The sequence below is a fragment of the Triplophysa rosa genome, linkage group LG15, assembly GCF_024868665.1.
Source record: "Triplophysa rosa linkage group LG15, Trosa_1v2, whole genome shotgun sequence".
NCBI classification, from domain to species: domain Eukaryota; kingdom Metazoa; phylum Chordata; class Actinopteri; order Cypriniformes; family Nemacheilidae; genus Triplophysa; species Triplophysa rosa.
Window position 1 is genome coordinate 20890025 of NC_079904.1, and position 15685 is coordinate 20905709.

Sequence of the window (15685 nt, forward strand, 5' to 3'; positions counted from 1 at the left end):
AAAATCAACATCAGAAATAGATATTACATATCAAAGAATGAATACACAATCAAAACGAGTGATGATGATGATGATTGTTATTGTATTAACTTAACTTGGCTTAACTCAAATTCCTAAAAGTTAGGATAACGACAACAATACCACAATAAAACAAAAATAATAAAACCATAATTAAATAAAAACATGAATAAAATATACAGGGTTGACAAATTTAAGATAAACATCAACATTTATTGGTATTTTTAATAAATAACTAAATAATGTTGACTAAACAAACTGTAACGCAGTCAACCATGTTAACTTCAAGCCTGTTACAGTTAATTCAACTTCTGTTTAAAAGTAGTATTTAAAAATATTTTTCTTCATTAAACATGCAAATGGTTATATTGACTTTAAACTATTAAAACACATATAGGCTATTATTAAATATATGTGTGGTTATAGTATGGTATATGGTCAGTATTTAACTAATCAATATTTCTATTCATAAGGTTATCTAAAAAAAAGTGTGGTGTTGCACGAAAAGCTAACATACAAACTGAAATAATACAAACATAAAACAATACATGTCATTTCAAAATATTATGCAGTTTAGTAGAATACAAATATTTCTGTATTTCCTAGGCAACCACTGTCTAGCTCTAGTTTGTTTAATATCTCTCCTGTGATTCCACAATATACTTCTTCCTACACATGATAAAATACTACCTACTCAAATCAATATTTAACATTGATGTATTTTGTTAATATGTAATATGCTGGACAATTAACAGACAGCTCTTTTCATCTATGATTATTTTACAAAGTTTAACAGTATAGTACTGTGCATTATGGTCTCTCTTTCAATATCTTAAATCTGACTCTTTAGGGAAAATATCTTTGCTTATTTGTGTCAGTGAAGTAAATGTAAAGTTATTTAATTTAATTTTGTGTTAAAACAAATGATAAATGAGTCATGATTAATAAATGCCACAGTTTCACAAATGACACATGACAATTGCTAGAACGTGTATATTTGCAGATATTATGAATGACAAACAATGAATGACAAACTAACAAAAAGTGTGGAATGGCCTTTGGTTTCACAGTCGAATGCAGCTCAGTGGCATTACTGGAGTGCATAAGCTATAATGCTTACATTCTGTGTGCCAACGTCATATCTGCATCTCTTAACAGTCATCAGCAGCTCTGTCATATAGCCCCGCTCACATACATGTGTACCGAGAGACATATTTAGAGCTGCCTCTCAGATTAAGAACAAAACTTCAGAAAACAAAGGAAAAGAAGCATTTAAGAAAAGAAAAAAAACATACATCCGACAGGCGCAAGCCACATCATCATATATATAGACTTAAGAAAGCACTTCACTTCATATCATATCAATGACCCGGACTCATGGAAACTTCCATTACAACAATGAAAACAGAACGTACATTTACTTAAACATAGATTATATTAAAATATCATTCTTAAAAAATAACATCTGAAAAAGCTATGTAAAAAGGCTCTCTCCTCAGCAGTCAGACAGACAGAAAGAATGAAATGTGATGTCATAGCTAATCATCAGGTATGTCAATCATCATCAAGTTACATATATTCAAGTAAGACATAATGCTCTTTCCACAAACAGAATACACAGGGCCTAAAAAAATAAAAACGCTATTTAAGCTGTCACTCAAGTTCGGGACCAAAGTTTGGTTTGGAGTTAAATAAACATTTCACATTAATAAAGATTATAAATAGATAAAATATTTAAAGATTAACACATTTTGTGTAAAAATTTGAAAACTGAAACAAGGTTATTCTCATGCGGATCCAAATAATGTTACTTCCTCGGCAAGGAGTATTACGCTTTTTGTAATGGGGTAACATTTTGCAGTATCAGGGTCACCTTCTCAACACACCTTACAGCTAAATTGAGTATTACGTTATATTGATCGTTAAAATTAGTTAATAATCAAAATAGTTTAAGAATTTAAAGTTTATAGAATATATGTCTGTGAGGCGTGTGTATTTATATGTATATATAAATATACAAACATACATGTATAGATTTAAGAAATGTGAGTAATGTGTATTTATATATCATGTAAATAATATTTAAATATGTATTTATATAAATACTTGACAGCACTATTTTCATTATTGTAATAGTTGAATGTTTCTTAAAGAAGTTTAAAATAAGATACTAAATTGTGTCCTATTCATGGAAAGTGCCACTAAAACAAATAAAACTTTGGTAATTGTACATTTCCATAACAAAAAGAGAGATAACCAATATTCCAATATCATCAATAGTGCATTATTGCTAACCTACAAAGTGAAATTTGTACTTTGAAAGATTAAAGGTCTCATAAAAGACTTGTGGACCAATGCAAAGCTAATATGTGTTAAGTGAAATGCAGTATGCAATTGAATTATTTTGTAGATTTTTTTTTTTTTAAATGGAGCATATGTGATTTCGGCAGAAAGCACTAACTTGAATGTTCTTTGGAAATGGAAAAGGACTCACTTCCCAACAGTCCACCCACATACTCTGCACTGAAACATGTTATTGAATAACTCTTTAAAAGTCCTTCTACAGATACAATTGTATACTGTATATATATAGAAAGAGAAAGAAAGAGAGAGAGAGAGAAAGTCACTTTACGGTTAAGAAATTCTTTCATTCAGTGTAAGATTTCTTACGTGAAGTAATGTGAAGTGTCAGCAACTATTGATATTGCACGTGGTTACTGACCACAGAGGTAATGCTTGAAATTTGGTCGATCTGTACCAATAAATTAAATACTAGACAAACGGATTGATAGGAAGAATCAAGCGACAGTTAGAAGCAAATAGTCCATGGTGAGAACTGGAAAGCTCTAGTGGTCCTGGGGACTCTCCAGGTATGAATAACAGTCCGTGTCTTCACTTCGGGGTCTGTTGTTTCGAGAGTATTTCAGCTGGAGTAAATCACCCACTTCACTGATGGCATTTAAAGCCTGAGAGAATAAATGAAATGCTTGGGTTAATACTGCTTGAAGAAATGTTGCTTTAAATATTATGGATGACTGGGAGATGAGTCACGAGTTTCGGGGTTAGATGAATGATATGTCGCTTCAGGTACTTAACATTAGCAGGGTTGAGCAGATCATTCATATAGATATGTGACCTTTACTATTGGATAATGGCTAAATAATAATAATATTTTTTAAATAATAATAGTATTATTAATTATTATTATTTATTAATATATTATAAATAAAACATATTCAAAATAAATAAATAATAATTAACAGCTAAAAAAATTAACCAACCTATAACAACAACAACAATAATATATTTTTTTAATAATAATAATAATTATTATTATATTATAAATAAAATGTATTAATAATAAATAAATAAATAAAATTAACGACTAAATAGTTAACCATTAAAACATAAAACAACAATAATATTATTATTATTATAAATAAAATGTATTAATAATAAATAAATCAATTAAAAATAAAAATGTCCATGTTAAATTATGTCTAATTTTAAAATTAAAATTAAATTTAAAAGCATTAATCAAATTAGTAAATATGGTGAACTTTGATGTCATCATGGTGTGTTCAGGCACAAAGCTGAAACTGTAAGATAAAGCTGTGCTCATGAGTCATGACTTACCGTGTCAAGCATTTCTCTGGTGTGAGCGGCAGAAACGCAGAACCGTGCCCTGGACTCAATGATGGGAGTGGCGGGAAACCCAACAACCACTGTCCCAATGTTCCTCTTCAGCATCTCCCGGCCAAACGCTCTGAAGAGCAAACGTACAAGAGATGTTAAAATAACATCAAACAATCTTCATAAAGCAACATCTATCATTTAATTCCCTGACTAGCGTTTCAGCACATATACTATCCGTGATTCCAAACAAAAAGTGACACTGACCCGATTTTAGCTGGCATGTATAGCATCAAGGGCACAACAGGGGAGTCTTTGTTTCCATAGATGATGAAGCCCATTTCATGGAGTGTCCTGCGAAAGTAGGTTGTGTTTGCTGACAGCTGACGGAGTCTTTCCTGACCTGCATAAAAGAAAAAACATATGGGCTCATGGAAACCAGCTTCTGTCCCATTTTCAACGCATAATATTGTGGCCTTTGTGTCAAATAATGCAACGAGTTATACGTTAATGCTTTAACTTTGTGAAAATCATTTTGAACAACATAAAATATATTTCAACCCCAAATATGATGTAATGAACATGTTTCACATTCTTTCTCATCTTTGATCAACTGAGTTCCATGTCAGCACGTCACAAACGACTGAAGTTTTATTTTATTTAAGGCCAAAGGAGTTCAAACCTGCTTTGAACACTAGAGAATGCTCCTCTGGGGAGAGGTAAAGATATACTCTCCAGTATTAGCTTTCACTTGTTTGACATTCCATTCATTGTGAAGGGCTTCGAGAAGAAAGCTCTTTTCTCAAATTCAGGGTTGAGAATATTGCTAGAGACTGCCAGTAAAAGAAAAACGTCACCTCAAACTGTATGTCTCTTTCACATCTTTCACTGCATGTACAGTATCCTTGAGTGCCCTGCTTTACTGTTATACTGATGTGTACTTTTGTGTTTATTGGAGTACTGTTGTCACACCTTTGAAAAACATTACCTTCAGACTCTATAGCAATCTATGTTTGTAGCCCATGCATTTTTTTTATTTTCAAAAAGTGCTAAACAAAGTGATGTGCATGACGGTCAATAGGAGTTGAACACATGATGACCATGGCATCTTGTCTATAAGCTTGCGTGCTTCACAATAATGACAACATTTAAGAAAACGATGTAGGAAAATGTCTAGAATTTTGATGACATCATTCTGCACCGAAGTGTCTCGTCAAATTTCCTGTCCAATCAAATGCTCTTTGGACCCTGAAGCGTCCCACCCCCTTCATTATAAAATACGTTGAAGAGGTGACTGGATGGGGCACGGCGCGACAATCTGGCATCCGGTGTAGAAACGGTGTAATAAATAGCAGGATATTTGGAAAAAAGGCTTGTAACAGTTCTTGGCCACCATTGACTACCAAAGTAGGAAAAATTGCTTTATAAACTTCTTTGTTCTGTTCAGCATAAAAGAAGATATTTCGAAGAATGTAAAGCATACAGTTCTGAGGCACCATTGACTACCATTGTAATTTTTCCTACAATGGAAGCCAATGGAGGCCAAGGGCTGTTTGGTTGTTGACATTCTTCCAAATACCTTTCTCTGTGTTCATAGGAACAAAGACATTTATACAGATTTGGAACAACTCGAGGGTGAGTTAATGATGACAGAATGTTTATTTTTGGGTGAACTGTCCCTTTAAGTAGTTACTGGTGTATGATAAACAATCTAAGCCAGATCAAAGTTCATAGCAAACTATTAAATAAAAACAAGTGCACAGTGCCGATGCTCAAAGTACAGGTTACGTAATGCAACTATGCAAAATGTTTGATATAATATATGATTTATATTACATGATTAGGTGAGAAAAGTATACACATGGAATGTGGAATGTAAATTGACTGAGAACTTGCAGCAGTTCTTGAATAAATTAGACACATTATAACCTTTCTCTGAACATGCAACTCTTTTTAAAGTAGATACTGCCATCTTGTGGCTATTTTGTAAACTACACTTCACGCAAAAAAATTTCCTAGACATTTTAAATAAATTATTTATTAATTAAACATATTATTTAAAAAAAATAGTTGAGGTCAACTCATAAACAAAGGCTGCAAAAACAAGCAGTCATTTTCAGGCCTACTCACTCTTGAACTATGGGCTTAAACTCAAAAGCAGAATAATAATCTAAACTCACCTAATGTGGTGCCATCCTCTCCCATAATGCACATCATAGAAGTGATAATCTGCTGGGTGATGGGTGGGGACATTGAGGTAGCATAAACGGCACTGTGAGAGTGTGAGCGGAGATAATCTATCAGCTCCTACAAAACAAAGGAACAAGAATTGCTACATAAGCCAAATGTTAAAAGTAAACCCTGAATTACGTGCATTTGTGGTATTACAGAAGTCTCCAATAATGCAAAATAACCGCAATATATCAGAATATAGTGAAAGTTAAAAATATATAGATCTATAAAGGATCCAGTATAGAAATCTCGCAGGCCTGTAAAACCTCAATTTAATAATATTTCCAGGTTTTCTGGGAACCCTGTTTATTTTGGATGACAGTACAGTGCAGTTCACCTTCTTTCCTCCGATGTATCCTCCAGCAGCACCAAAGCTCTTAGTGAATGTGCCCATCATGATGTCGACGTCAGTGGGATCCAGGCCGAAATAGTCCACCACACCCCTACCTCTTGGTCCTAGAGCACCGATACTGTGTGCCTCATCTAGGTACAGGTAAGCTTTGTATTTCTTTTTTAGGGCGATGACCTCAGGAAGACGGACTATGGAGCCCTCCATACTTAAACAGAAGAACAGAAGATTCAATATCTGCACTTACTGTATATGGCGAGTTCAGATCTGTAGAAATACAGAAATAGTGAAGAGACCACATTTGTTCAGAACTTAATATTTGTTTAAACTAAGATTTGAAGTTTATATCCAAACTTTTTTTTGTCATTTTTATGAACAGTTAAACAAGCCAAAATAAAATTATTGTAGGACTGTCAAACAATGAATAGCTTCCAAAGTTTGTGTTTACGTAATATGTCTGTCGATGGAAAATAAATCATCGAAATATTTTCTAAATGTACATACAGGCATGTGTACGTTTTTGTGTTTATAAATACATAGTACAAAGACATACATTATGTAAACACACGCTTTTATTATGGAATATTAATTTGGAGAACGCGAAATTATTGTAAGAGTATGGAAATATTTTACTAGTGTATTTAGGAAAATTCTCCATTTTGTTTTAAATAAAAGACAGAAGGGTTGAGAACAAGTTGCATCTAGTTGCATCAATTAATCATAATTATAACTTAAATCATTATAATTCTGTGATTGTTATTATTATCATTCTTGTTTAACTCCTGCAATTAAAAAAATCCTACAGTTCTTGCTGTACCTGTAAATTCCCTCCACAACGATGAGGATCTTTTTCCAGGGTCGATGGGTTCTGGGCTGGCCGTGCACGATGGCATCTCGAAGCAACTTCTCTAGACTCTGCATATCTAAGATTCAGGGTAAAAAATATATTTAAGATCTACAAACTTTCTTTCACATGTCGTATAAATACACTTTTTGGTTTATTGTGTAAATCGGCTTCTGAGCACACATCACTCAGAAGCCCAAACTGGTTTCACGTATGGTTAGTGTGAGTGGGACATTTTCTGGGAAGCTTCATCTCTAAATGAATGTGCTTTACGGCATCACTGCTACATCATAAAAAGGTTTTAAAACTCAACAAACCAGACAATCTCACTATTTGACTAGTCTGACAAGTGCATTATTCATGTAATTGAGTAAATTATACGAACTTACTGTTGTGTTTAAATACGCGGATGGTGGAGCTGGAGAGACGGGCGCCAAGAACCAAAGAAGCGTGATTGAGCTCATCACTTAAGATCAGACAGCCCTAAACACAAACACATACAAATGAAATCAAATTTGTGCTTCACATCATATACAGTACATATCGCACAATCTAATCTAACCGAGATTTCCAGGAGCGGAGGAACTTTTTTAAATACCTTTCAGGCAAACAAGTGGAATATCATCCAAAAGAAAAAGCATTTCAATATGTTGTGAATGCAACAAATGTGTGTTATGTGACTCAGTTATAAAGCACACGCAGATGAAACACACATGGCCACTGGGAGTGTTTTCAATAAAAGAACCAAAACAATGGCAGAACTTCAATGTTTCTTTCCACCCAACTTCGTTTTGATGTAAAAAGGAAACTCTTAGCATTCCATTTGACTTACTGTTTGAGCTTCTAGTAAAAGAAAACACTAGAAGCAGGTGTTTCTAGTAAAAACAAACCCTTACTCTGCCCGTGAGTGCGGGAATATTCATGGAGTTCGTAGCAAAGCCCATTCCAAACACCATGGACGACTCCACCCCTAAAAACCTGGCCACCAGCTTTTCAAGCTCCTGGTGTTTGTCAAGATTGCCTGAAAGACATCAAAGGATTTCAGTATTATCAGAAACAAAAAACACGATTTCTAGAAGGGGTATAACCGTGCTGTAGTAGAACCACTGATGCGGCAAAAACAGCTTATTTTATCTCTATTTTACCTGTTTCCTGTCTTGTGCTGCTCACCCCCACGCCATATTTCATACAACACTCTAACGCAGCATCAGCACACGCACCGGAATTCTCCGCAAAGCCGAGGTAGTTATATGAGCCCATATTAATGACATCCTTCAGAACCCTGCCCGTGTGTCTGCAAGACAAAAACACATGGACCAACATGAACACCCAGCTAACACCGTTACGTTGTGACGACGTACCTGGACCGGACCATATTCGTTGCCACGACTACCATAATAACGTTCCAGCAACGTAACTTTGTGATTCCCATATTCGTCGTGACGACGTAACATTGGACGTTGTTGCGACATGGTGATTACCTACCTGGAACGTACCATATTCGTCGCAGCGACGTACCAAATAATGAGCATGTCCTACCAACCAACCATTATTTAATTTAAACAATTATCATCCCTCACATGGAGGATTCAATTAATTAGTGATTTAATCTGTCCGTTAAAGATTAAATTTTATGCATAATTGGAGTAATTTTCTATTCAAATATGTATAAAGCACAGTATAACGATTATAAAACACAGCACTGTACATCACAATCAGATATTGTATTTATACTGTAGACATAAATAATCAAAGACTTCAACACAATATAGAGGATTTAAAGCAGATATTTATTAACAGAGATGAATAAACATTAAGCTGAACATTACATTCTTGTTTTACCACATAAGTTTAGCAGGTTGTCATTGTTCATTTAGACGCGCCAAATCGATCGAAAATCACTAAACTATGTGTTTACTCTCCCATCTGTAAGGTATAGTGTAAAGACAGAATATGAATAACCCGCTAAATGAATATCAGGCTAAATGAATATCAGGCAGTGAGGTAAAAAGAAATGACCGTTCCGTTTAAATGATGCGTGCGCGCAGCTCTTTCCAGAACAGAGAAGGCGTGTGCGCGCACATATCAGACGCGCGCACTAAATAAATAGAAACGCAGCTTTAATTGTGGTATCGAATTAAACTCCTGTTTAATAGCGGTCAGAAGTCGGATTTATAGCATTCGTGTTGACATTATAACAGATTTTACTCTGATCATAAATTTAACACACAATAACATAATAAAAAGAAATGACCAGATTCATTAATCAAATGACCAGTGTCCAGGTTATCTGAAGACCAGTACATCACGTCGCTACAACGTTCTCCATGGGATTAATTCACAACGTTATTTGAGGACGTGGCTAGGACGTTTCTGGAACATAATCCTGGAATTCTGGAACTAAAAATTCTAAGAAATGGAACGTTGCCAAGACGTCCTCAGAACGTGGTCACAAAGTAATGTCAAGGTGACCAAATGAAGACGAACTGGCAACGTCGTCAGAACGTACTGTGTTAGCTGGGCATCTGAAATATAGCACTCAAAATGTAACAAAACATGTCCAATGTATCATCCTTTTTTTTAGAACATAATACAACATTTTATCAAACTGTGATAATTGCCTCAATCTTTTAAACCAGGGGTTTTCAGAAGATTCTAGGGGGTCCCCAGAATATCTAAAAACTTTAAAAGTCTACTGGACATTATTCCTGTTTCATTCAGAAGTGTTCATGTTTATTTCTAAGCGTTTATCTCTTCTTTCTTGCTACATGCATACTTTCCATAATTGTAATTTTTTTATCTATATAGTTGTTCTCACTACAGTTCCCTTTATTTCACTCACTGGGCTTTGTAAATTAGTCTTTGCAAAGATGTAATGAAAATTGCTACAGTACAAATACATTGAATTCACTTTTTTTCTGTTCAGATTTATACATCCAACAATACTCTTATTTTAGTCAATTATTGAATATGTTGTCTTCACAATATTTTTTTACACAGCTTAAATGTTTCTTTACACAAATATATATATATATACTGCATGTATTTTAGGAAGGGTGTCCTTACAAAATATTCATTATATTTGGGGGTCACATGCATCGTAAGGTTGGAAAACCTGTTTTAAACAACTGAAAAGATTCCTGAGGAAATGCGTGTACTCCCACGTGACCTCTGCCTCCCATAAGCACCTCCTTAAATTATGCATGCTTTATTTTGAGGTTGACATTAATGTCATGATATTCAAATGATGTGGATTTGAAAACAGATGGACTGTAGGGTAATAATATTATTTACTTTTAAGCCAGCAAGTATTCAGTGAAGGTGCCCATGAGTGTGTTAGATTCATGTTTTAGTTCCAATATTCCAATCGACAGATGTTTGATTTTTTAGTTATAAAAATGTGCTAGAAACATTAGAAATTATTTTTAGTTTAGATTATACTTATATTACAGAATTAAGTTTATTCTCTAGCTTGAATAAATGAATTTAAAAATGTCACAAATTCCTTAACAAAAAGTTATTTGTTAACCAGGAAAAGATTAGTTTTTATACACAAAGCTGTTTATAATTATATTTTATAACAATTTTTTTTATTTCAACTCATGAAAATACAGATCCTTCCTTAATAGTAACAAAGTGACTTATTTTTACCTGGTGTAATCGAGGCCGCACTGGGTGAGAAAATATAACTCTAACCGGTAATGTCAATAAGCAAATTAAACTAATCTTGAAGTACAAAAGCAAAGCCCCACCCTAAATTATTTCCTGTTGAATAGTTTGCAATACTAATAAAACGATGTTGACTGAATACACTCCCTCTGAATCACACTCATTAAGTGTAGCAGGATCATTCTCACGAAACCACTAAAACACCATGGCAGTAAAGATTTTAATTATAACATTATAACATATAATTTAGTAACAAAAAAAAGATCATAATAAACATAATTGTGTTCTCTGCCTTGGCCAAAGCATAATTTTAACATAGGAATGAATTGTTGATGTATTTTATGCCTTTTTCTGCTAAAATTCTCAATACCGTAACGTGTCCCGATTGAGTGCAGAATAAGTGCAATATAAGACATTATATACAAAGCTGGCTAACAGATTACTGTATATTTTTCTAGTTAAAAGCTTAATCTCTTGTCAAGCTGTGTACACGCCTTTTCATTCTTATTACCGATACAGGTAGTTGTCCGCATTTAAAAAAATTAGCATGTATAATTATCTATTATTAATATATGTCATATGTGGGATTAATAAAACTTGCTTATGGCTTCGCTTGTTTTAGGAAAACATAATATGGAATTGACATTGTGACGAGGGAGGCGTGACGAGAGCCGTGGGAGGAAGATACCAGGCCGGTGTGACGCCCAGCTGACACTCATTATCAATCGCGTCCCGGCCTGGCTTCTTCCTCCCACGGCTCTCGTCACGCCTCCCTCGTCACAGACATTTTTAAATGGTAGCGGTGATGATCATTTTTAAAGGGATACTTTACCCAAAAAATGAAAATTCTGTCATAATTTACTCACCTTCGAGTTGTTACAAATCTGTATAAATGTCTTTATTTCTGTATAAAATACAGAATTTTCATTTTGGGGTGAAGTATCCCCCTTTTTTGTTTAAAAAATTGTGTTGTTCACCTTCAAAATGATATTTTGAAGAAAGCTGTTAACAGCTCCCCATTCACTTACATCGGTTACAATAGAAGTGAATGGAGGGGGGCTGTGCTGTTCTGTTCTGTTTTTTGTGTTTCGCAGAAGAAAGAATGTCATACAGGTTTGAAATGACAAGAGGGTGAGTAAATGATGACAAACGTTTCATTTTGAAGGTAAACTACTCCTTTAAACTGTCAGCAAAGGTTTTAAAATGAATGCTTTTAAACACCGCACACTGTGTTTTTAATGAATAAAAAGGAAATTTGTTGATGCAAGTGTTTTTGAGAAAATCATGTTTAACATCTCAAAACCAAGATTTTGTTAGAATCACCCAGCAACACTTACTCGAAGGTCCAGTTATAATCATGTGTGACTCGCTCCACCAGGTCCATCTTTGCTCCAGGAACGCTGCATATGGGTCTGTTCCAGTTATCTCTGATTCTCATGTAAAGATTCCTGGTGTAGAAGTTCTCAAAGTCCTGGTATAGTGGAACAAAATCCTGGCAACAAAACGTGAACAAAAATAAATGTAAGAGAGCTAAATGATAGACAGAAATAAATACACTGAATACAAACATAGACAAACTTATCAAAACCAAACAATCGCAACCACGATGCTAGTTGTTGTCAGGGTGGTTACAGGTTCTTAAAAATCCCATTTGAGAGCAATGGAAATACTGATGTTCAATCACACACGCCACCTTACAGAGCAAAATGAGAAGATTTTAACTCTACCTTCTGTTCTTCTCTCTCTCTGGCCAGATGACACTTCTCAAACTTCCATTCCCTCAGGAAGTCTCGCAGGTAGCCAAAAATGGTGAGGATGCCATAGCCCATGTACGTGAGGACGGCCACCAGCAATGGCGTCTCCTCGAATGACTGCACAAAGCGCTTGTTGTAAAGCACTTGATGGTTTGACACATGATGGTTCTGATGAAATAAAAAGTGTGAATATGAATTTTCTATGAACATGCTCATTCAGTAACAATGCAGATGCAAACATAATCTCTAATAAAGGGACAGTTCACACAAAATTAAAAATTCTGTCATCATTTACTCTCCCTCGTGGCATTCCAAACCTGTATGACTTTCTTTCTTCTGCCGAACAATAAAGAAGATATTTTGAAGAACGTTGATAACCAAACAATCCAAGCCCCTATTGACTTCCATTGTAAGGCCACAAAACCGCTGCAACATTTCTCAAAATATCTTCTTTTGTGTTTCACATATACAGGTGTTGAACGCCATGTTAGTGACTAAATGATGACAGAATTGTTATTTTTGGGCAAACTGTCCCTTTAAGGTTTATTAAAGAATAAACAAGCACTTTTTAGCTATATCCCTTATATTAGTCCTATATTAGCTTTCTGTGACAAACAGAATAAAATGTTATTTACTGAAAGTCTTGTCATAGCTTCTGTCTTCATATTTGCGTAAACGTTATCACAGCTTGGCTTATGAAAACCTATAGGCTACTTTTACAGACGGGGCAGTCGTGGCCTAATGGTTAGAGAGTCGGACTCGTGACCAGAAGGTTGCCAGTTCGTTTCCCAGGGTAACGACTGAGGTGCCCTTGAGCAAGGCACCTTACCCCTACTTGCTCCCTGGGCGCTGCAGTGATAGCTGCCCACTGCTCTGGGTGTACGTGTGTTCACCACTTGCTGTGCGTGTGTTCACTACTCTCTGGATGGGTTAAATGCAGAGGTCACATTTCGGGTATGGGTCACCATATCTGACTAATAGGTCACTTTCACTTTTTCACTTTATGTGCTTTGTTACAAATTCAATAGAATATTCTTATAATAAACTATGTCTGTCAGTAAATTCTATTTCATACAGTCTCATATAAAGATATGACACAGAGTGTGAGTGTACAGCTAACTTATCTGGGATTTACACATGTACCAGTTTGCAGACACGTATCAACCAAAGTGATTTCAATTTTACAGCCTACCCTACACTATTGTTCCAGCCACCACAAAGCAGAACAGAGAAGCCAATTCAACAACTGCTAAAACCCACAGACAGACGTAAGGTGTGTTAAACAAACGATGGGTTTCGGTTTGAAACTCAATCCATGAATCACTCTGGCCAACCAGATGAGCCAGGTGAGTTTACCCTTACACCCTCCCCTTAGCAACAGTGTGTGATCAAAGTCACGCTTGTCTGTAACTACACCCTCTCTTCACCCTGCCCTTCCAGTAAAGAACGGCTTGACCGTTTCTAATACTGAATCAGCCTTCTTACGAAGAAACACTGAGTGTCATAGCTTTTTTGGGAACAACCGACATTGCTTGGTCAAGTTAGCTTGGAATTAGCACAACCAAAACCCTTCATACTTGAAACAGAGTTGGACAAAGGTTTCATTTAATGTGGATTGGAAACATTAACTCATTACACAAACCGAGTGATTTGCGTTATTTCATTTCAGCACCACTAGGCTAGCCTTAATAATGGCTGCTTTCAAATAGGTTCCTTAAACAATCTCCCCGCCAGTCAGATAAACAACGTTTGTTCTCTGTAAATTTGTTGTTTTCATTGAGCTCAGAAGTGCTTTTCATCCAGAAACCTCTTCAGGTTGCAAGAGAACAAAGTCCTGCTTCTCCAGTTACATGAGTCAACACTACACTGTTATACCTGTTCTGTCAACACAAAAAAAACAAAAATACTACAGTAAATATTAGTAATACACTAAAATAGACACAGGGAAAGTATGCCCTATAAACCCACCAGTTTGTTTTCATTTTAATTTAGTTCTCATAGAACACATGGACATGAACGATCAATCCCATTTTTTTTCGTCTATTTTATAAATATAAAATGAAAATAAACCATGAAATAAGAGTAAAGCCTGGCCCTAAATAGTGTATGTCATTGGAATTTCATGCATAAGGAAGAGTAAGTTAGGCCTATTCATAGGTTCCTCAGAATTCCTGCTTTTCCATGGAAGAAAGTAGGCTAAATAATTAATAGCTGTGAGTAAATGATTACAGGATTTTAATTTTCGGTAAAGTAATATTCATTTAAGATATACAGAAAAGAGTTTCAAAACAACCCCACAGATAAACAAGCCCACACATTAGGGAGTTGATGCGGCGCCGCAAGAACCGACAGGCGAATGATATCGAAGTACCGCGAGAGCGATTCGAAAGCAAACCCTTTTATGCATTTTAGAATCGCTCTCGCGGTACTTTGATGTCATCAGTCTGTCTGATATGTGTTCGACTGCAGCTGTGCGCAGACTGATCGGCATATGACATTACATTAACGCGAGACCAGTCTGTTGCGTATGGATTCACTATCGCGGTACGTCGATGTCATACGCGAATCAGTATGCGCAACGCTGACTGATGACAAAAACACCGTATAACTCCTCTATGAATGAAAATAATTTCCTCTCGTGAGTAACTCTTATAAGCAAAAGTATGCTGTGTGTTTTCGGGTGTGTGAAGCGCTGGAGTCGGCCTCACCTTCTCTGCCGAGCGGCGGTATCTCTTCTGCGGCTTCTGGAATAGGCAGTGGCTCTTCACAAACCCTTTCGCGCCCTGTGTCTTGGCTGGATTCGTCCGGTGACAGGTATCTCCATTCAGAAGTTTGCTAGTGGAATTTTGCGTCATGGCAGGCCGGTGAAGCACGGCGGCTCTCCCCACTCGCTGCTGAAGTCTCACTACGGTTCTTGTCTCCTCCCGAAGCAGTCGAACGACTAGGCCACGCCCACTGTCAGATTACAGGGAAACACACCCTTCGCACACAGCCACATCCAATGGATTTGAAGAACTTCGTGCGTGGGAGCGTGAGGATTGACGTCATTAACCTATAGTAACCCCCATAAAGGGCGTGAACCATCACGATCCTTACGTCTTACGTCATATATTACGTTATTTTAATTGGACACTAGATAAGAGTAATGGAAAATTATGTATGTTAATCATAAACTACTGTCTCACT

The 15685-nt window shown here is 35.8% G+C and overlaps 1 protein-coding gene across 1 annotated transcript; it reads right to left on the reverse strand.

The window, feature by feature from the left end:
- Positions 1-383: 383 nt before the first annotated feature.
- sptlc2b (serine palmitoyltransferase, long chain base subunit 2b) lies at positions 384-15459 on the reverse strand. Its single transcript, XM_057353383.1, has 12 exons — positions 15208-15459; positions 12473-12667; positions 12083-12237; positions 8222-8370; positions 7973-8097; positions 7466-7559; positions 7050-7155; positions 6221-6440; positions 5832-5958; positions 3919-4054; positions 3655-3784; positions 384-2984 (listed from the first exon to the last, which is right to left on the reverse strand). Exons 1-12 carry the CDS (start codon positions 15352-15354, stop codon positions 2865-2867), a joined length of 1704 nt encoding a protein of 567 aa, XP_057209366.1. The 5' UTR covers positions 15355-15459; the 3' UTR covers positions 384-2864.
- Positions 15460-15685: the final 226 nt, after the last annotated feature.